Below are 24,132 nucleotides of genomic sequence, written 5' to 3'. Positions count from 1 at the left end.
CAAGCCCTTTGTTTTACTTTTATGAAACACCAGCAAAACAAACCAGTGGACTGCAATACACTACAAAGGGAGATTCTCTTTCATGTTTTGCAACGTTAATCAACAGAAATCTACTGGACTTAACACTGTTTTACAACCCCAAAGTCAGACTTTGTTCTTGGATTTGCTGAGAATCTGCAACAGTTTTATTCCTTTGCCTGTTTCCGTATTGTAAAAGTTCTAGGCAGCTGCTCTACAGAAGAAATTATCTTAGATTTCTTATAAGATTATTCAAGGACAATGAAGGACCAAGGAGAACAAATGCAAATGACTATCCCCAGACTTTGCAATTTTACAATATTCGCTATAAAATATTATTACACTTCACAGTTCAGAAACTTGAGGAACAGGAGCAAAGAGGACAGTTGAGCCAGTAACCTCATCAGCTACTTTTACCTAAAAACTCCTTCTGGTCAAAGCTTAGAACTCAAGGCATCTCTAGATCACAATACAGAGTGCAGGACTGACACTCAAGTTAATTTTACAGTCAGTACCAGTGCAGCACTATGATTCTACCGGTACCATGCCGATGAAACCTAAGTAAACTTGCTGAGAGCCTGGATTTCTTTGCCACATTACGTCAACAGAACAGCATCACAAAGCACTGTCCTGCGGGACATACCCATCGCTGAGGAGCAACCTAAGGGATCCTTGCACTATTCTCCACTGTGGGAGGAGAGTGAGAGTTTGTAAGGATCTGGAGAAAGTCTCCTGCTAGTTAAACTTCTTAGAGCTGCACTTGCTGACATGGGCCAGAAAAATAATCTTCTTGATCTCCTCTTTCTCCATCACTGACAGATTGCAAGCAGGTCACCTTCTACGGAAGTTCCATCTCTTATCCAAACCACACTTCATTTCTCACACATCACAAATACACCAGTGAGTTCAAGGACAATGCGAGGCATATTACTGGGCTGTAACAGGAGGGATATTATCCTCTTATTTCTAACCAGCCTTTCCATTATTTTATTACTAAGCAATTCAGGGTTGCTGGGAACATTTTCTGAGTACCACTGCTATACCAAGAGCAAAAATTATTAACAGTAAAGGATCCATTACCTCTTTATGAGCTTCACTGGAGATTTTATTGGTGTAGCGCAGAACTTCCAACTCCATGTCTGTCTTAATCACACGACTTAAAGAAAAATAGAACAGAAATCAGGTTAGGTTGCAACTTCACAGCTTAAGAATATGAAATAGAAAAACCTGAAAATAATATGCATCAGCTACGGTAAAATCAGAACAGGTGCACCTTGAGAGGGAAGAGCTGTTACAGTATTCACGAAAGCAAAGTTTTGTTGGCATTGATTCATCATTAGCAAAACAATCTTACACAGGGAAGTTGCAAGCATTTCAAACACCACTCTGCATTATTGCAATACTAATAAACAAGTGATCCAACCAGCATTTTTTCAGCTCATTCTGCAATACAACAGGAATAAAAGCAATGCATTTCTGTATTTCACATGGCTCAAACATCACTTCAAGCAGAACGTCTATGAGCATACTTGATTTACTTTTTAAATACAATTTGAAACTAGTTTGCATAATGAAATTCCCAGAGCGCCAGAATTTCTGTTCAACATAAACCCAGCTCTCACAAAAAGGCAGGGGGAAGAGGTATGTGTGAAGAAATGCTATTTCTGTTTGGTATTAAAACCCTCGAAACATGAAATTCAGAAACCACAGCAACTGTAATTGCAGCCATGATGTCCATTCTCTTCCACGTGCTTCTGGAGGTAAAAAAAAAAACAACTCAAAACCCCCATCCTGCTCTTCATGCCTTATGAGGCACTGAGTTTGTGTCTATTTATGACCCTCGATACACTGTTCTGAAGTCATCTGAAAAACTTACCATTAAACTCTTATCTACTTACACTGCTTCCTACAACGTATTTCAAATAAAAGCAGCTGTTTAGTGTGCCACGAACAGGGAAGCAGAGATAGTTCCACACCGTCTATTAAAAATCACCTACCCTTTCCACTGCTACACATGCTGATTTCCTAATACTTCTCACGCCCATCTCAAAGGCAGCTGTGAAGTACGTATTTATTGTTTACAAAGAACCAACCTACTTTTACTGAATTGCATGAAAATATTTAAATTGTATTTTCCAGCTCCACTGCAGAGCTTGCAGCAGTTACAAATACAACTGTTATATTTTGTAACTGCCACCAAAACACCTCTTTTTTTTTATTACAACATCCTCCTGCTCACACTGCTGTAGAAAACTATTTACTGCATTTCTGCTCCTGTAGTTTGTTTTAATGAGTCCAGAAACAGGTTCCTCAGCCATCAGAGCCTCTGATGTGCGATAGGAGTATTTCCCACAGACAGCGACCGCATCGCTATGCAGCACAGCCACTCCCTTCAAACACAACTTCGCCAGCAAGAGGCAAGGTACCTCTGTGAAAATGTTGATATCAATCAAACTGCTCTTACAAACAGAGACACAGAAGAGCGGAATGGATTGACATCCTTAGTCAATTGGAATATAACTCAAAACAATCATTACACGCACCAAGAATGAGAAGCACAAGGTTTCAGAACGCAGACTGAAGTGGAAAACATTACACTAGGATGGTATAATCTGCTCACCATGGGCGAGGAAACAAACTTCTGCCTTACAGCCAAGACATAAAGAACAGCACCTCAAATATATTCATGTTATAACAGAACGAGGTAGCAAAGGCTTATAGATTTTTTTTTTTCCCTAATCCTGTTCTTCGGAAGACTGAATGTTCTAGCAGGATAATTTTAATACTTGTTTGATGTGCCTTTATATTACTTTCAATATACAGTACATATCCCCCATCTGCAAGTCCCTGAAATATAGCTGTTTCATAATTTAGTTGTCTAATCTCTTCATTGGGATCCGGTAGTAATACAAGTTAGTAACTGCTCCACGGCAAGTGCAAACAGTATTCAAACTCAGCTGGGTCATAAGGCTTCAGGGTCAAGGTATTTATTCTAGATCATAACTTCTCTCAGGAATCTCTTTGCATACACAAACTATGCTCAGCCTCAGACAGGCATTTTATGGAATGCATCACCTTCATTTACACAAGGTCAAGCACTGAAATAGTTTACAGAAAATGTTCAGACATTTTGAGACCAACAAAATCCACCACCCAAACAGGGGAGAGAGTGAGGACGAACCATTGCGCAGGGAGCACCATCAACTTCACTTTCTGCTAGATACTGGCAGGAATATATTGGACTCGTACACTGGTGCTGTGGCACTGCTGGAGTTCCCACCAGCACATTGGGGTAGGAGAAGGACACGTACTGTATTTCGTCACCTTCTCACAGTTTTGATGGCATAAGAATAAGGTTTCCCGCACCAGGTTTAAAGCAACCTAATCAAGCGCTGTGGTTAACATCGTACAGCAGTCGTGGAGGTGATGAGTGGTCCACAGGTTTCATGATGTAGCCTTTCAATATTTAAATGGGGCTTGTAGGAAAGATGAAGAAAAACATCCAAGGCCAGGTTGGAGGGGGCTCTGAGCAACCTGGTCTAGCTGAAGCTGTCCCTGCTCGCTGCAGAAGGGTGGAACTGGATGGGCTTCATGGTCCCTTCCAGTCCAAAGCAGTCTATAATTCTATATTTTAACTCTACTTCCAAGATAAAGCTAGGAAGAAAGTCCCACCTTTGTTCAAGAATCTGTGCTTCAATCTTCTATTAAAACCACCTCTTGGACCAGCTGCACATTCTGCATACATTTGATAATATTTAATGGGAACAATTAATTTCCAGGCTCCAGGTAACGTAATTACAAAAGTTTACAGATTCAGCATGTAATACCATTCTCAGATTAACAGGCGAGCCACTCAGTGCCATCAAGTTAAAACAGAAACACAAGTCTCCTACTGTCAGGATTGATCCATAACTTTTAACTTCTCTCTTTTTTTTTTTTTTCAGTTTACCAGTGTATAAACATTTCTTCACTCTCACTCTCCTCTTTTCCATACACTTTTATTTGCACTTGCCATATGAGCAGGTGATCCTCTCATGCATGTCAGTCATCCAACAGGAGAGAGAAGCTTTAATACAAACAAGTATCATTTTAGCCCTGAAATTAGTTTGGGCATTTTAAGTGGCTGGATATCAAATTTCACGCACAACCTGTTTTCCATTAATCAAGTGGTCGAGCACACAGTATTCGAGGCAATTATGAGGCTGAAACTTGCATAACTCAACATTTTCCTAAACCAGGGCCCTCCTCAATGTTTCAACAAAAGTTTACTTCTCTATGTGTATTCACCATTCTGATGTCAGAAGCATTTGTTCCTGGTTATCAGCTCAAGTGTTTGTCAGCTGTCTTGTTTTGTTGGTTTTTGTACAAGTGTGAAACCTTAATGCTGCTTTCTGTGATGTGCATGGAAGACACCTGGGTACACCCATTCCTCCTCGTCCTTCTGGAAGCATCACATTTACCGACCACCTAGTAAGCACAGACATGCCCACGCAGACAGTCTCAGCGGTCCTGCCTTGTCTTCACCCTTTTTCACGTCTGCCGTTACCTTTGCACATGTTATTTATAGAAATTTCTCCATCATAGTTGGCAGATTTATGCTTTCACATAAAAACCTGCTAACTCAGTTAGCATCAAAGCCAATAAACCTAGCAACACACATATGCAAAGGATAAGCATCACAGTACAATTCTGAAAGACACAAACACCAAACACGGGGGTTCATCTCGAAACAGTTCGAAAAGACTTCAAGTAGTTTGAAACATAAATATTAAACCATGTGAAAACACACAAAGCATATGCCCAGCTTTAAGACATTAACACACAGATCACTTCCCCTGAAGAAACAATTGGGCAAGTAATGCAAAATACAGAATATATGGAATCAACCACACAGAACTATCAAATCCCATTTTCATTGAGGTTACGGGAAAATGCAGTATATACAGGCAAAAAATGAGCTGTACATTACGAAATGCTTTTGCCTTCTAGCACCACCACAATTATGGTAGAGAGATACTGGTAAAAAGTAACAAAAGGGCTAAGTGTTCGTGTAGGATAAAATCCTTCTAATTACTAGGGGGATAATTTGGACAAATTTGGAGTTTGTCTTCTGTTAGCTGGCATTTTCTTTTCAAAAGACTGAAATCAATACTTAGCATGTACGTTCAGTATCAAATTTGAAATGGGAGCCCTGAAATGTAAAATTAAAGCGTTTAAATGTGTTGGGAAACACATTCACACAATTGAAAATAAACAGGTAAGTGAAAACACCCTCTTCAAAGTGCTGAAATGCAGTCTAAGGTCGAACACTCCTACATTTTATCCTTACATTTCACAGCAAGTCAGAAAATTCCGAGATCTTGAAAAAGGATGAGTTAGCAAGAGAGGCAACAGCTCCATAACCACAAACGCTTTGCCCCTTGTCAGTACTGAATCATTTCCCTTGCATTTTATTAGAAGTCTGTATAACACTAGAGTTGCCTTTTTCAGCTCATGGTTCTTCCTGGCTGGTTCAGAAAGCTCAGCCATTCTGCCTCTTGCTGGCAGTTTTGACAGCATGGTGGAGATCAGAGTTTTTCTGACAAGTATCATGTAAAAACAGAGTAGTTCAGAGCTTGCTGAATTTGAAATGATATGCATGCACACAAGCACACGATTCAAATGAAGCCATTTCCTACCCTAGAATATAAACTCCCAAAAATTCATCTTCCTAAAAGAAAAATATTCTTAACTCTAAAAATGTTATTGCTTTGCAAAGAAAGTTTCTTGGGTAATAACTTGACATTCCAAGGAAATTTCTACTTCATGAAGTTTTAATACACAGAGCCTGTCATTTATGTATTGATTTCACCAGACACTTAAATTGTAACAATGGCCTTCAACATACTTCTGACTTAAAGTGAAAGCCACCAAACTTAATAAAACCTTTTCAAAACACTTTTGCATGCAAATCTGAACTTAGAATTCCCCTTTCTTGAAAGCCAGGTGGAGGAAAGGTGCATACCAAGCATCTCTCCCCTGTGAGATTGCAGGGAGGACAAGATCAGGACTTCAGGCTGGCATTCACAATTCACAGAACAGACTCTCTCTACACCAGATGAACAGCTCCATGGGCTGCCTTTCTGCTGCCTCAATGCTTCATCTATCTCAGTACAACCTCAGGGAACTGACTACCACACTCCAGAACCCTCCACAACTCAGTGATGCACAAAGGCCTGAGAAACTTTCCCCACTTCCCTTGGACAATTTTTTTATGTCATGTTAAGCAATGAAGATTGGCTGCAACAATAGAAACGTGACCTATTAACAATTCCACGTGATTGTTCAACAATTCCACGTGATTCCACCTCCACAGTTTTGAAGCTGGCAATTAAAGGTAGATGAAGACAGCAGAATGTTCTCTGCATATGTGCTAATAACAAACATTAAAAATAATAATATGTGGTAGTGTATAACACAATAAGCTACAACGCTGGCAGTCAGGGTACACTCTCCTGTTTGTATTTGAAGATTTTGAGCTTATCAGTCTTAAGCAAGGATTTGCTTCCTCATTTCTAGATTAATACACTCAAAAAGCTTAGATAAAAACTAATTTATTAACAAAAATCCACTATGTTGTTTCTTCAGTTAATTTACTAAATGGGAAACTATGGAGCAATCCTGAGGACAAAGGCAGTTAGGAGAGCCAGTAAAATGCAGTAGCTTTGTAAGGTACAAACATGCTTGGTCACACTCTCTAATTTTCTATGTTCTAGATAGGCTACAGCAGAATTCCCCTAGAATCACAAAGTATAGTTACATGAATAATAACTCAACAAAATTAATGCTGTTAAAATAAATCCTGGCAAATAATACCTTATCATATATTACCTGTTCACACACGGTTTTCGTCTTTCTTTGATTTTCATTGCTAGAATATGAATTATCCTCCGTTCTTTATCTATTCATGCAAATTCACATTTACACAAATGTGACTTAACTTCTAACTCATTCTATTAAAAAAACATATATCTTGACACAATGAAATCAGGAACACATTAAGAAATGTTACATAAATTCTTCACTTTTCAATGCTGTTACCTAACCCTGTTTTGACCCTTTCATATTATTTCTATTACTTCGAGTTATATTCCATAACATGAAAACAGCTTAAAATTAAAACTTAGATAATATAGTAAGAGGCTTCTGCTGAGGGAATTTCTGAGGCAATGGTACAGATCCTAGAATAGAATGCTTTGGGTTGGAAGGGACCTTAAAAATCATCCAGTTCCAAACCTCCAGCCAGTACTGAAAGAGAAAGTTTTTATGCTACTCACCATTCTGCAATTTCAGGATGAAGGATTTTGTTGTTCACATCAAATCTACAACAAACAAAAAAACCACAAATATTAAAAGCCAGCCTGGCACACAGCAGCAGAGACGACATATTAACTTTTTCTTTTTCCCTTAACTGTGTCTTCTCCAAGGGTGTGAAAGCTTCTGAAAGCAAATAATGTATTGGAATTCAGTATAGAACTGCACAGAACCCAGCGAGGGGAACGCGCACACAGAGCTTCACTGGGCAAGTACCTAATTCTGAAATGCATGAGGCTAAACCAGGCACATCAGTTTAAGCATGTGTAGGAACCAGTCATGGTGTGTTCCAGACATGTTCATTGAATTTCTTTTGACAAAGATAATATTTTATCAATTCACTGCTCTGAGTGCGGGCTGGACCACATAAACACCCAGAGGCCGTGCCCAAATGGTTCTGTGATTTGTAACCTTGCTACTCAAACACCCTTCGGTGAAATTAAACACAATAATTGCTAATTTCATCCTTTGGTTTGCATCTCCTGATTTTTATGCGCACAGAACCGGCACGTGCTAAACAAGCTTGCTCAGAGGACTGCAAAAAGGAAAGCAACTTCTCCTTGGCTTTTCTGCTCTACAGAAGAGGCGAAGCAAAAGCTTCCACCTCACCTTGGCCTCACGCACTCAACTATTTTTCCATTTATTTTCTACAGCAGCAATTCTTGTATTCTTGGGACTATTCTGAGGCTCTCTAAACAATAACATTACAGTAGCCAACAGAGTAAGAAGCTGACTAATTAAGTGGAACACAAATGGATTTTCAAGCATTGTTCAAGGAGTGTTTTGCTTACAATTCAAATCCGTTCTGCATCAAAGGTATTTTTGTCTGACTCAGGACTGCTGGCTCTTCTGTTCAGGCATTTAAGAGAATTAAAATGCTCCAAGGCTCCCAACCGAGCATCAGAGGAATGTTGTAAGGTAACAATTCACTTTCCCACATTTTTGAAGAAAAAATTAAATCTATTCCAGGTTATTAACCATTCTTCATACCTCAGAAGGGACCAACTAAGGCACAAATCCAATTAAAAATATTATTTAGAAGTCACTTCTAATTGTACCAGGGTCTTCCTGCATCCACAGATAGCATAAAAAAAAGCCCTATATTTCTTTTTTTTCAAAAACAAACGCTCATAAACTTATAAAATCCTAATAAGGTGAAGGTTAATAGCTTCGTGTTCCTACTCCAAGACAGAAAACAACAACTTATCACAACATTCAACAAGGACAAGCTGTACGGTATTCAGTATTGTCGGCATTGATTAGAAACCTCTGGAAAAGTGACGCCACACAAAAAGCCACAGGTCACAGAAGAAGGCAACAGTACAGAATAAAGTTGGTCACTTGGAAACAAGAAAGTCTCCTAAAACCAAAGAAGAAGGGCACTTTTTCAATTTAATCACCACCAACAATTGTTACCTATGTACACACATTCAGAAATAATTCTGGAGTGGAGGAGCCAGTTAAACACCAATTTATACAGAAGAAAATAGATGAATGACATAGTAAAATCACTCTATAAAAATTCTAAACCCTTAAATGTTTGAGCTCCCTGTTTGGCAGGAAAGAGTCCCCGCACCAACCGACACCACTGCAGAAAGCCAGGACGTGGCAGAATTAAGCTGCAGCTGCAACAACCGACACGAGGCCTTTCAGTCCTTGTCATCAGGGCGTCAGACAGAAAACAGGTCAATGAAGGCAAGCGTAAGGAGACCCTGCAGCAACACAGAGAGCTCCAACAGCAGCCCCACGCAAACAGGACACAAACTGTAACAGAAGAAAACAAAAAGTAACAGAAGAAAATAAAGGGCAGGGAAGGGCAGGTACAGAAGGAGCTGACTTAGACTGAAAATTCACGTGTCTTCTCTCAAGAACCTGATATGCCCGCTTTAACCACAAGCACAAATGGATGAAACCAAGAGCAAATCAAACGATCTAAACAGTAAAACTATAAATCTCACAACAGAGGAGTGCCTCATCTGAGTGTTAATAAAAACAAAAAGGAAAAGGAGGGATTTGGGGGAGGCAAGGGAATTCTACAATAAGCATCAGCTTGTAATACCTCTTTTAGAAAAGCAATGTCCGCCAAGAGCTGTACATCTCTGTCACAGTCCCTGGATTTTACCTTTCCTGGCCTTAAAGGCTCTTCTTGAACTGTCTTTCTGCTGCCAGCAATGCAAGTTTTACGTTCTGACTGGGATCAACTGCTGCGTGGCAGCTCCTTAAAATTCTAGTTGCTGTCAATTGTGGAAGCTAATTAAACACAGAGAGAGTCAGCCAGATTGAAACAAGAGGGTGCTGCGGGGTGAAGAAGAGGCAGGAGGTCATCAGCCAAGAAGCAGTTTTAACTCTCGCCTAATAGACAGACTTTTTCATAAAATGCTGAGCATAAAAGAAGATCTTAGACCTCTGGGACACAGCATCAATTCCGGTTTGGAAGAGAATCTGAACTATTGTATAAAGCTTTTTCAAGGAAGCCACTCATTAGGGATTGAACTGTCTCAACTCCGCTTTGTTTGTGGCAGCCGAGAGTCCCGTTTAGGAATGCTGGACTTGTAAAGCCAATGACTCAAATTACGCTTCCTTTCTAGTTGCCAATAAGGCAGCCAGCAAACTACAGCCTAAAAGTTACTGGTTAAATAACAAGCCCAAGGGGAAGAGCTTGTCGTCACCAACAGGAGTACACAAATGCTGTTTAATTTACATAATTTGTGCAAAAAGTCCTACATAAAATCATCCTGCATTGCCCTCCCAGCAGTTTTGATCCTGTGAGACAATAGACTATTTACTCTTAAAAACCACGTGCTGCCCGAATGTTAAGAGGATCATGTAGAGCAACCCAACACACATTTTCCTGTTGCAATCTGTAATGTATTAATGCTCCCATTTAATCCACACAGAGCTAAGAAATACTACACTGAAAGGCATTTCATACTCAGTTGTCCTTTAACATGCGAGACAATTTCATTAGTTTAAAAGAAAAGACAGAATTCTACACCTCCTGTATAACAACACCATACAATGAGACTGGTTTTTTACAATTTAACAAATACAATTTGTGTGTATGACAACAGGGAACGGCTTTAAATTGGAAGGGGTTAGATTTAGATTCGACATTAGGAAGAAATTCTTCACGATGAGGGTGGGGAGGCCCTGGCCCAGGTTGCACAGAGAAATCGTGGCTGCCCCATCCCTGGAGGTGTTCAAGGCCAGGCTGGATGGGGCTTGGGGCAACGGGATCCAGTGGGAGGTGTCCCTGCTCGTGGCAGGGGGTGGGACTGGATGAGCTGTAAGGTCCTACCCAAAAACATTCTGTGATTCAAAAAGTAAGGCAGGGAAGCAACATCATTAAGGCAAGAAAAATGCAGGTTCTGACAGGAGCAGATGAACTGCCTGCAAAAGAACACGATTCTGGTTTTTCAGGAAATGATACATTATTTCTATTATTGTCCACCGCAAAAAACAATCTGCACCAGGGCACAGTCAATCTAGGAGATAAATGACAAACGGGATCAGGAAGAACACAAAGGGGCCCTAGCAAGGAAATACATCTTGGCCAGGTAGCCAGAAAATTGAAACAACCAAAACTCGGGAATAAAACACAGCATCACAGCTAGAGCAGAGCCTGGCTGAGACGAGGAGAGTGGAAAGAGCCGACAAGGCGCAGTCATGGGCAGACGGGAGGGAGAGCGTTCTGAAGGAACACGTCCCTTTTGTACAAGCTCTGTGGTTTTAGTCCTGTCGGAAGACATCAATACATCCAATATAGATGCAATTCAGTTAAAGGAGGAAATACTTGATATGAGAGAGGTGAAGAAGCAGGAAAGCAGAAATGCTGAAATTGGTTTGGGGCTGTGTCAAAATGGATACAAAATGGACCGATTTATATACAGTTACAAAAATCCAAGGAGAGGACTTTAAAAGGAAGCTCGTTCCCTCCTCTGCACCCTCGGTTAGCAGCATTCACACTCCACATGCCTACAGCCAGCACACAAATCAAGCACACTCTCATGAGACATGAAAGCCTCAGAGAAGACAGAACACCGAGTTCGGGAGATCAAGGGAAGACTGGAGTGATGAGTGGTTTGAGGGCACCATATCTGTCAGAAGAGGGGAGTGGATCTTCAGCTCATCCAACAACAAAACCAACACGCGATCTTCCGTGTCATGAGCATGGGAGGGGAAGACACCAACCAGATCTGTCAAAGGCAGCCAAATGAACAACTTGGTGCCTGGAGGTGGAAAGAGATGAGCATATTGTGGGTCTCAAAAGAGAAGTATCTGCTAAACAGCTGGAAATCGCCCCTGAAGAATGGAGCAGCGCTCCTCCCAGAGCACAATGACAGCATGTTTACCTCAAACTGGGAAGGCAGCGATAAAATATCATTAATCCCTTTAAGTGTAGCAGGAGACATGCCATTAAAATCTCAGATCGAGTGCTAAACGGAGTGGCTTCCTACCTTAATGCTGACAAGTAATAGAATGTGTTACTAATTAAAACCCTAGTGTTTAGTGACATTCGGGGGGAAGAAAGGGCTTTTTGGTACTTCAAACAAACCTTTGTAAATCATTCCCAGAATGAACTACTGCTGGAGTTAATAACTGTTTATATTTCATGTGGAGGTGTCTCAGAACTGGAGGTATTGCTCCACACAGGTTTTGGAGTCCACCTGTATCAGAGAACGTAAGATAAGTGGTCAAAGCAGCAGAAAGAACCTACTTGGTCAAAGCAACAGAACATCATGCTGCTGTATAAGCAGAGAGGACATCAAATATTCATTAAAAATGGCTTGCTTATACTCTGGAATATTTTATCTTTAACTCACTGGCCAGCCAAAAGCATCACACATCTGCACCTTGGTCCCCAGCATCCCAAACAGAATCATTAACTTTCCATTTAGGTTGCAGAGGGGAGAACAAAGTAATTATGGAACCAATAGTACAGATTTCAGCTCACATGACAGAAAAAAGATGACCCCAGCAGAAAGCATCCTCTCAGACTACACAAATGAGCGTGCAGACTTGCAGCAAATTCTGTGCAATATGATCATGACTGTATAATTAATACACTGTCAACAAAGGTGGAGGGAGAAAAATACAGTGGGGTGATCGGAGTCAAGGATCATAAAAAAAAAAAAGGCCAGGTACTTAACATCTCAGCCTGGGAGTTCATTTTGACAGGCTTTTTAATGGGAGGCTTTGTGCCTTTTTTGCCATACACTTGAGCTAAAATGGAAAATGATCTCATTTTAGGATATCATAACAGAATAGACAGTTGTATTTCATTCAAAATTGAGGTCATCATCCTCACTTCCCAGAGCATGCGGTGATGTATTGTTATTTACTGCCTTTTCAAAATACTGCATGCAGGAGGACATTTTCACCCCACTGGCAGCCGAACTTCATAAAAAGACAGCATCAAGGGACACTAAAAAAGCACATCTAGGCAGAAAGGTGATCTTTTATTTTATACCCGTAATGCAACATCTTTACAGAAAACTGTGCATACCAGAATCTCCAATACTCACCTTAACACCAAACAAGGAAGTCACTAAGGGAAGCTACTCTTAAAAATTGATTTTTCTGAAATCTGAAACCAAACATTCCAATCCCAAAAGTGGAAATGGAAGTAAAGGGACAGGTTTGCTTGGTTTTAGATATGATGAGTCTGTTTGGTTTTAGATACTTAAAGCAAACACAAAGAAGGAGAAATACTAGGTGACCTTGCGTGCAAAAGAGATTCCAAAAGAACACATCAACATAGACTCAGAAACAGGTCAAACGTTTTATTTCCAAAGGAATATCAATACATTTGATACATCATTACACATCCTGTCATTAGAAGAAAGCATCATTTAATGTTAAATATAAAAGGAACTCAATATAACAAAGCAACAATTAATATGTAAGAAAGCCTTGTCACTTACTGGCTGATTCCCTCAAATGAAGCTTCCTTGGAGACGTTTCCGCTATCGGTGTTAACACCACGCTAGGAGAGGAAAGATTAAAAGGACCATGATTCCAAGCCAAACACAAGTACTGAAAAATTAAATGACAGGGAGAACCTGACTGCAGTAAATCCTTAGGAAAACTTATACCTAAGTTTATTTGAATCACCAGAAATAAAAAAAAAACCAAAGCCCAAACTGTCTGTTGAAATTAGAAATTATTTGTTTCATAGGAGACCAGCACAGAATTCACATTAAGATGTGTTCCTTAAGAAGGCGGCAAGCTTTGATTTCTAATTCCCTTATGTCTCGAGAGGCAGCTAGGAGATCTATGTAATAATAAAGGGCCAGGGAATAACAATCAGGCAAGATTTCTTTTAAAGTAATTTCATTTCAAAATAAATTACTACACAGTGCCTTGGCAATGCTTACTATCAAAACTCGCATGCTGCTCCTCTACAGGTTTTCATTCAAGCAAGTAGCATTAGCAAGAGTATTTTGGCTGCTACACAGCTCATGAACGCTTCTGACACATGTCTGTGATACACTGTGGAGCAGCATTACAGTTCTGTGTCTGGAATGAGACCACAGGAGGAGAGGACCACATTTCTGCTCAGCAAATGGATAGAGAAGAGCTCTTCCCTTCTCCGTAGAATTCTTTCTGGCAGTAGGAGAACGTGAATGCACCACAGCTCCATCCGCTCAGCTGGGATACTTTTAGCAGAGAGAACACGGACTGGAAAGCCAGAGATTACAAGTTGTGAGACCACGGAGGAGCCAGAAGACTAGGTGACTATACAGGTGGCTTCAAATTTGGCAAAGATTGGGATGAAAAGATAGGGAATGACAGCACAAAGAAATAATGACTAAACTGATTTCCCCATTGAAGAAAGGTGTTCTTCAGGGTAATGTGACTCACCAAAGTAAGGAGCACGGCAGGTTTCTTTGAAGCCAAGACACTGGATATCTAAAAAGAAGTTTCAGATTGCTATTATTTTTCTCTTTTCCTTCATTATAATCACGTTGATACCAACTTCATCAACATCTGCTGTACACAAAGTAAACGAGCTGCAGCGACAAAAATGCTCCTCTGACACCTTTCAGGTGGTGCAGTGTCACCTGACACTTGCAACAAGGGTCAGCAGATCGCAAAATATTCAGACAGAAGCACAGTGCCCAAGTTCATGATGTCTTTCAAAGCCATAAATATCAATTATAACTTAAAGAGTGAGTCTATTGTCATCATTTGAAAGACACAGGAAACATGAGCCAAAAAGCTGTGATGTCACACAGAAATAAGGACTAACAGGGTACTCTCTATCCTCAACACACTATTGCACAGAAAACAGGCATGAATTAATTACAATGTACTAAATACTTAGTAATGACTACTTAATAACTTTACTGTTATTCTCACTGGGTCGTCTTTAACTGACTCATGCTTCCATCAGGCTCCTTCAGCATCTTACAAACATTTACAAACTGAGAACAAAACCATTTGGCTTGCAGAGAACGGGGCTTGCAGAGCAGCTGCAGAAAGTTGGGCACTGAATTACACAATCCATGAGGCAATGAACAGATGATCTAAGTCCATGGAGCACAGTTCTACGAACTTTAAAGCAGTTCAATAGCATGCTAACAATATTAACAAAAGAAAGCATATGGCAGTGAAGTATAAAAATACCAATTCTATACTACTATTTTTTTCTCCCTGTGAAATAATAGGATTGTGTAATTTTCTCACACAGTTTGGTCATTTGTCGACACAAAACTATCCTGCAAATAAGGCCCCGGTGTCCTGATGGCAGAAACCAATCCCTTGGCAAACCAGGCAAAAGTTAACAGTTGTGCTGCAAGCTTCAACAGCTTCTAACTTCAACCCATGTTTATGAGACTGTCTCTAGTTCATAACCTTAGTGTTCAGCTCAAAATGGCAGGATTTAAAAACAAAATAATAAATTACAAGTGCTTTATAAGAATGAAGGACGCTTTCCAGTAACTGGCGGGGGTGAAGATTCCATCAAGTCAGGAGACATCCCATAAGCAGAAGACTGAAATTAAGCAAAATCATTGCCACGTATTGATTTTGTATTCATAAAAAAACATTCAAAGACACAGCCAACTCACCTCGTTCACATAGTGGACTTCATCCACCGCGTATTTTTCCTTGAAGAATTCAGGGGGATGAATCCTTTGGAAAACAACAAAAAGAAACATTTAGGTTTAGCTTTAGTGTTACATTTAATAAGGCCACAGACAAAGAAATTTTGTCCGCTACAACCACAGCAATAGAATCAGATATGAGTAATTTTTTATTAATCTTATCCTCGACTCCCTTTCTCAAAATCGGAGATTACACGAAGTTGCCACAGCTACAAAAATCGGTATGAAAAATCCAGAGTAAAGAAGACAGGGGGGACACGTGGATGGAAGAGCCAGAGTTTCGAGGATCCTGTGCCTTTTGCTTCCTGAGAGAGAGCAGTTTTAACATTAGACTACAAGAGCACAAAGACCGATTGTGGAAAGAATAAATTAAGCTGGAGACTGGACAGTATTTCTAACCCTTGCAGAGAGAAACAGTAAGAAGCAGTAGGACCAACTGCCCAGCCCCTTCAGCAGGTGCTCAGTAACAAAGGTACATGCCAAGGTTGGCCACACTACCAGGTGATCAGAGTCTGTTCACATTTTTCCAATCCTGTGCACTCATTTTTCATTTCACAGTCCTTTCTGCTCCAAGCAGTTACCAGGCTGAGGCATGAAGAACAATATGAGAACATTTATGGTGTTCTCAAACAGAAAAGCACAGATCCTTTCTTTAAATTATATTTATCTGTTAAAGTACTACTCAAAAGTAACACAAAAATATCTCATATGTTCCCTTTTGCAATACTCCTTTTGTGTACTCTTCCCATCACTGTTGCAGACTTCAAAGCAATTATCATTTATCTTCTCTCCCTGGCTAATTTCACATATAATTAAAAAAAACCCCACTCCTCTTTCTATACCCTGTATTTTATAGTTCCCTTACCTCCAACTTTTGCATATTCTGTTTCTCCTCCAGGCACCTCCTTTCACCCCTCCTTCATTCCTCACACGTTCAAGTACTTTAATATTCCAGAAACAGCACGAACAGATTTAGCGCTTTCCATTTTTGTTCTCTTTTACAGTTTCAACCAATTCATCTGGTATCAGAAGAATCCCAGCTGTAAAACCAGCTAATTTATGGCCAATGGTAATTTATGCTAATACATGCTCTTTAGAGCAATACCTCCACAGCACCATTTACAATTAGCTGCATTGTCTGAACAGAAGAACTGTTTCTTATAAAGTAAATATTTCTTAAAAGTATGCCCACAAATGTGCTGAATTTTATTCACCACATTTAATGCCTTTTAAGTAAGAGCGAGTATCATTTTCCAACACACCAGTAAGAAAATTCTGGTCTTTTCAGAAGCTCTTTTTCACCTCCTTTGGTGTCGTTAGTAGCCTCCTACAACTGTGTGGTCTACAACACACCATTGCTAATTTAATTCTTTGGTTATGGTTAATAGTAATCCATTATTGATTCCATTCTGGCTGTAATCCCTCCAACATCTCTTCTTATGCACGCTATATCACTCGTTTGAGGAACAAAAGCAGCTCATCTTCCTTTCAAGGCCGAGGATTTTTTTCTCTACTTTGAGAGAAAGAAAAGAAGCAGCTTCACACAATCCTCCATCCTCTCTCTCAGTTATTAAACTAGGTCATCCTGCCGGTACTTTTGTCTCGCTCACACCTACTGACAAGCTGCCACGTTTCCCAGATGTGCACCTCCTTGCTGGTCTTGTTCTTGCTCAGAAGTCGGCATGACTTTTAGTACAGAGTGACAGACTTCCCAGCTCTTCTCGGAAGCACTCAGGGCTCTGCCTCCCTTCTTTTCTTCACTCATTTAGCACCTCTGACTAGATGGTAAAACAAATTCACACACAAGAACTACCGTCCCCTATCCATCCCAAGGAGCCACGCAGCTTCAGTGATGAAGCCACCTCTCCCACTGGGAAGATTCTGCAAAGAACTATCATATATTGGTGGAAGGAAAAACTGCACACCGAAGCCCACATTTGACTGGAAAAATTCTGCACTGTCACATATAGAAGGCAAAACAAAAGCTCAAGGAGAAAGAGAGGCAAAGATGATCCTCACTGAGACCTTTCCATATTCTCTTCAAGCTCTTCAACTTTTTTCCCCGTTTAGGGGGGATCTTTGAACGACTATTAAGCACCAGCACTGTAGTTACCATAAAAGCAGGCCAGTGCAGAGCTCCTTAGCAGACAGCACGGCTCAGTATTCATTTTTATCCAATTTAAATGCAAAACAGGCTAAAGTCTAGCACTGACCATCACTGTCACAGTGTCCCTTCCACAAAATGCTCACTAGCCAGCATCAGAAACATCAGAAGTTACATTCAGTTACAATAACCATCTGATACTTCACAGAGATGAGGAGCACTTCTCCCTGCAAGGGACTGGTAGAATAAGTTAATCAGTTACAATTTTTAGGTTTGGCTTCCTCCTTTGTAATGCTGCTATGGGCTGCCAGTCTCAGAATTCTGATTAATCACTGCAGAAACTACATGCAAAACCCTCACAGCAAGTCATAAATTAATTAGAAGGATCACCCAAGTGGAAGATATGATCCCAGATATTATTGAATCATGTCTCTCCCTACCTATCAAAACAAACCCACCTTTTTGTAAATGGATGTGAACAGAAGCAGTGGCCTAATTTTTACAGGCTTTGGAAGGAAGGGGATGAAGTGCAAAAATTTTTAGATCCTCTGGCAACATAAATTAGCAAAAAACTACAGAGAATGCACTTCAGCCATAAAAAGGCTCAATATCCTTCCCCTATAGTTTCATAACTCCAGCCAAATATCAGTGTTCATTAAAAATGTCAATAGTTGGCTTCCAGAACAGTAGGAGTCATCATTTTGTCTTATAATGGAAATATGCAACACTGAACTCCTGGAATTGCATTGTGCCCAAGTAGCCAGGCAAAAATCCAGCATTTCATTGTTTATGGCCATTAGAAAGAAAACACAGGAGTCCAGCACTTCTGTTTATTGGGCAACCTGATCTAGTGGGATGGCCCTGCCCATGGCAGGGGGCTTGGAACTAGATGACCTTTAAGGACCCTTCCAACCCAAACTATTCTATGATTCTATGATTTATTTAAAAGAAATCAAAAGGGACCTAAACAAGGCATTGTCTCTAGTTCATCACTTACAATTCATCACGATTTCCACTCCAGCAAAAAGCCGGAGTTATTTATGTGAAACACCAAAGCTGTTCACATTCTTCTGATGCTTCCTATCTAACTCTTCCATGCCCTTCTACTCAGTCTAGTTTACCTACTTGGTTTCTTACTTTGAAGATTTTCACAGCAATTGGGAAATGCTGAAGATGGCCCAAAGATGTGAAACTATGTTTTTAAGAGAAGATTTGAACTCTGATGCACTGTTGCATTTCAACAGCCAAGGTTTGATTGAAGCACCAACTACTGAAGATTCACCTTTCAATCATAACAAGTGACAACTGTATTACAAGCAAAATTCTACTGAGGTAGCAATGGAAAAAAGAAGAGGAGGAAGAGTAGCAATACTTGCATTATAAAAAGACAGTGCGGAACATTAAGTCAGACAATAAAGCAACGCCTCACATTAGCTATACCTCATTTCTCTTCTACATCGATCAAACATGAAAACCATCAGCAAAAGAGTAAGAGAGCGTGGTAATAAAAGCTAGTAACAAAGAATCCCAGTCAGCTGGTCAGCTTAGTTAAAATTTCCAAGTTTAGAATAAACTTTTCCATTTGGTTTAACTAAATTCACAGTGGTACGTGATGTCACATGTAAAAATCAAGATGTTTCACCAAATTACAACCTAATCACGCCAGTGTGACCTTTGCCACCAACTTTGACATATCACAGTATTACTACTGGCTCCACTTCAGTGCTATCTTCTGAACAGGAACTCCTCCACTTATCCATCACTAAGATGAACAGCTCTGACAGCCTGACTATAAATATACCAGAAAATATATTTTAAAGTTTTTAATACAGTTGGACAAAATTAAAGCCTCATTTTTTTCTGCAATATATTATTAATCATGTTGTGTTTCCACTTTAAACTGAATAAAAACTTGGTCTCAATGTCTAAAATCATTTCAAAGCTGTTGTTCAGTACATTGCATAAGAATTCATAACAGCAAATCTTAAGAGATTTGTTACAAATTTGACATTATCGTAAGAATTCCATTAAGCAACATTTCTTTGTATTCTAAAGGACTCTGGAGCAAAAGCCTCGTAATACCAACATGATAAAAGAATGTTCTAGTTTTCAGAACTGCATTCTGAAGAGAGGTACAAATGAGATGGATCAAAATCACAAATGCCAAAGAGAAACTGTGAACAGAATTTATAAGAGCTGATAGCTATTCCTGAAAGAAACGTATCTCAGCCAACAGCTAATATATTTGCAACCTAATTACTGATACACATCCCTATGTATAAGTTTTCATTTGCACCTTAGCGTTCTTCCAGACAACATTCCATATATTTAACAACTTCTTCCATTTGGTCACTTTGTATTTGCGTTCTTTAATCCTACTAGGACAGATTTTTCAGTTTCGATTTTTATTTTTTTTTACAGCGCATCAGCTCTAAAATGAATTTCAGCTTTTCCTGAAGTAGTCCAATTCAGCCTTTCTTCAGCATTCCAGCTAGAGTTCCTAACTCAAGATTACTTCTCTTACTGCACACTCCAGCCATACTAAAGACTATCTCCTGCATTAAAATACAGAACCCACCAGTCTTGTCCACTTCTTACTGACAATCATACCCACATCAGCAAAGCACGTAGAGCTGAAACAAGAAAAGGGATGCAAAAGCCATGTTTTAACGCAGTCAGAAAATCACCAATAAACTCCCTCCTCATTACAGTATCATCACACTAACAGATGGCAAAGCATTACCCAAACACGAGGGTGGCAAGAACTGCTAGAAAGAACAACACAGGAGGCTCTACAAGATACCAGCAGATGTTCCTGGCTTTGTCCAAACAAAAAAAAAAAAAAAAGCAAGCACCTAGGTATACAAAAGGAATTTTGCGCTCTCAAAGAAGATGATTAAAAAGTGTCAAGGCAGATTTAAAACAAAACGGTACTAATGGGCTGGCTGGTATCACAGGCAGGCTCCAGCAACATTTTGACTACCTTAATGCTACTCCCTTTACGCATTTCCTAAGATTTCTGTTTTCTCCTCTGAAAGACAGAAATAGCAGCATACACGCAAACTCAGACTTCTCGTTCCTTTTGATGCGATTCAGAGTAAGATTAATTTTGAGCAAATAACAATTTAAAAGAAACTGAACTGAAGATGAAGAGTCAAATTGAACAGTGGAGTCTACATGCACAACGCCGGATGTAGGATGCTGGGTACACGATACTGGACTTCCCAGTGCTACATGCAGATCATGCAGAAGAGGAATAACTATGAGCAACATACACAGCATCGGACTTAGAAAATCAGAAATAAAGTATTGAGGAAACTCTTATAGTTCTTCCTAGCAAAAGCCAAGCTCTAAACTATCTATTTCATCTACTTCAAATACACAGCCTCACTGCTCCTGCTTAGCTAAGCCCACCACAGGCATTCCCAAAAGGTGGAAAGTTCTTTAGGCTCTCTATAAATTCTATACCTCCAGAGGCTGTGCTTCAATTAGACATTTAAGAAATACTATCAAAAGCTTCCAAAAAAACCCCAAAAACACAGAAAAGTTGCCATTGGTAACCTTTGCTTTATTCCTCTCTGCAAACAAAACTCTTCCTTGGAGAGCAGGGCTCTGTACTAGCACAGAAAAAAATGTAACAAAGGAAATGTTTATACACTGAAATCCCTGCAAGATTTGCTGTAGCAGAAGACCGCTGACAAATACTCATTAGAAACCTCACTTCCCCAAAAAAAGAGCACAGAAAGAATTACAGTGGTTAAGAGGGGGAGTATAATTTCTAGGTCACTATACAATAACAGTCTCAAAGCACTGGACTCTATCCACGCGTCTTAACTGAGACAGTTACGCACTGAACCTGCAACAGGAGATGTTCTGCTTTTACACTGGAAAAATGCATATACTGAGGGGGAAATGAGCAATATTTTACGTCCCACACACAAAAGCACTACAGCAAGCTTTGGAATGTGTGCAGCACGCCCCACAGCTCCTAACAGCACGAAACGAAGCCCTACTGATAGTTACAGCAGCATTAAGATAACCTAAACCGCTTTAAGAAGGGAATAATATTCCCATCTTCCAACTTGTAAAGAAAACCAAACTACAAAGAAATCAAAGGAGTTGGCCACAAAAACTCACTGGGCAGAAAGAAAAGGCAGAATGTGCCCATGCCAAGAGTGCCAGACCCCCTGTGCCACGCTGCCCCTGTCAGACAAAGACCAGGCATCTCCCAGGAGCAGGGTCTCAGCCACATTCTGACACACACGGCTCCAGCAAGAACACAGGCAAAGGCATACACGGCCAGCAAACCAAAATCAGCCTGGTTTTCACTCACTGTGAGCTCTTAAGAAACATTAATATTGAATACACTTTTCCCTATCCTATTTTAACAAAGCAGTTGGGTTTGTTTTTCCTTCTCTGCTCCTCCAGACAGACAGTGCTCTTCCAGAGAGCCCTTCCTGGCATACAGACAGACACAGCGCGGGTCGCAGGGAATACAAAACCTGAAGAAAACAGTTAACAACAAGAGCTGAGAACAGGAATTTTAGAAACCAAAGAACAGAGGCACAGCAGTTGGTATTTCACTTGAGGGTGTTTCCACTAAAGCACCTTGTCCAATTGAGGCTGAGGAGCAGCAGAGCGCTCTGCTCAAACCGGGAGCTGCGCCCCAGAAGGCAGCGTGGAGGGGCACAGACTCGTTGGAGCGCTGCTGCAAATCCCTGCGGGCACTCCTTCGGCTGCAGCTCACCCTCCTACCCACAGCCCTGCCCTTGGAGGAGAAACACATGGCATGCCTGATCAAAAGAAAACTTGGACTCCCTGCTATTTCAAAACGTTATCAGGAGCTCGCGCCGCTGAATTCAATGCTAGTGCATTAAATAAAGTATAAAATAAGAAATGCCTGGTGAGGGTTATCAACATTCCCCCTCACAGGCAAGACTTAACTTTCCCATGAAGCCACATCAGGATACTAAAAACCTCTGGTGCAGCACTGTCAAGCAGATTTACTTAGTGCTGGCTCTATTTCTCAATACACCTACATCAAGAAGACGAGAGGAAAAAGCAGCACTTTTAAACACTTACTAAATCACCAACTCATGCATCCAGTTAAAAGTGTTTGCTGGTAGAGATTGCAAATCAATGAACTGATATAAATCACTATTATTGCTTAAAAACAGAAATACAAGGGAAATTACGCAGTTACAATGCAAAGATTTATAAAAACAGTTACTGAAGTAAAAGTCAAAGAAACGATACACATTTATCCTGGACCAGCAAGGCTTGTGGACAATTAGAATGCTACGACAATGACAAAACGGATCATTTGAGAAGTCGGAGCACTCGAGCAGCACTGTTTAGAGAAAAACAATCATCAGTGAAGTGGCAAGAGCAATCCAGATACTAATTAATCTGTAAAAGTAATTTTTATCCACAGAGAAATACCATTTTAAAAGAATGGGAGACAAGAAACGGAAATCAGTGTAGTATGGAGAGAATGTGAATCAGAAAACAAGCAGCATAGGGAATTACATGAGTAAGCCTCGTCAATCAAAAGCAGCCAGCTTTATTGTACAGTTTTGAAAAGATCAGCTGAAGGGTAAAGCAACAGATGTACTATCTGAATAATAGTAAAATATTTGATAAAAATCTCTCTCAAGACTGTTGCTCTCCAAAATCAACTCAAATTGGCTTGGAGAGAAACACTATGATGTGACCTGAAACCCAATGACTAGTCCTAACAAAAAAATGAAAAGCCTGAAGCAGGAAATAAGAATAAATAAATAGATAAAAAGATGAGCTTTCCAAGGGCTAGGAAACCCTCCAACCTCCACACTGAGAAGTGCTGCGTCAATTTAGGCTGATGTTCTCAGAAGTTAAAGTAATAAACAGCAACGAACTGCAAGTCTTGATTAGCGGGATACTGCAATGACTGAAATTAGCTCTGATGCTATTGAGAAACAGAAGCAGGACTGAGTATGTTCAGGAGATCCACAGATGGCATTTGCAGGTGGTAATAAACTTTGCAGATAAACTGCAATTGCCAGTTAGTAGGAAACAGGAATAAGATCACCCAAAGCGACTACAAACTGATTTTTAAACAGCAAAATAAAGATTCAGTGGGTAGAGGGAAGGGACAAATGGCAGGAAGAGATCAAACTAACAGGTGTGGATGAGCAAATACTACACATATTTCATTTTACCGAAAAAAATACAAGAACAAATAGCAGGGAGTGATATGGCAGATCGGTTTAGAAGGGAAACCCAAAACTCCTTCTAGGCTGCACTACCTGAACACACAGCTCCAGAGCATGCTGCAAAGAGGACCTACACACCTCATCAACTAAACTCACCTAGAAAGAGCCCTTCATTCCTGCAAATTCTGTATCAAGAAGAGCGAACAGGATGACTTAGACTTTGTTCCTTATAGCACTCACATACAGCACGCTCCCTTTCCTAAGAGTTGCCTCCAATTTCAGCTTGCCTAGAATGGGCTGACTACAGCCCTTGCCTCCTCGTAGCCAAACCCAGAACTACTGAATGAACCAGACT

At 40.2% G+C, this 24,132-nt stretch overlaps 1 protein-coding gene across 3 annotated transcripts in view; it reads right to left on the bottom strand.

Annotated features, from left to right (window-relative positions):
* The window catches only part of PEPD (peptidase D), a 126,691-nt gene that overhangs the window by 81,370 nt on the left and 21,189 nt on the right, over positions 1–24,132 (bottom strand). For all 3 annotated transcript variants that reach the window (XM_069868512.1, XM_069868514.1, XM_069868513.1), the window contains 5 exons: positions 15,444–15,507; positions 14,236–14,283; positions 13,296–13,357; positions 7,335–7,379; positions 1,099–1,174 (listed from right to left, as the gene is read on the bottom strand). In XM_069868512.1, coding sequence (XP_069724613.1) covers positions 1,099–1,174; positions 7,335–7,379; positions 13,296–13,357; positions 14,236–14,283; positions 15,444–15,507 — 295 coding nt within the window. The remainder of the gene's footprint in view (positions 1–1,098; positions 1,175–7,334; positions 7,380–13,295; positions 13,358–14,235; positions 14,284–15,443; positions 15,508–24,132) is intronic.

Source organism: Phaenicophaeus curvirostris, chromosome 14, assembly GCF_032191515.1.
Source record: "Phaenicophaeus curvirostris isolate KB17595 chromosome 14, BPBGC_Pcur_1.0, whole genome shotgun sequence".
NCBI lineage: Eukaryota > Metazoa > Chordata > Aves > Cuculiformes > Cuculidae > Phaenicophaeus > Phaenicophaeus curvirostris.
Note: the sequence above shows the minus strand (reverse complement) of the source record. Positions and strands in the feature narration are given on the sequence as shown.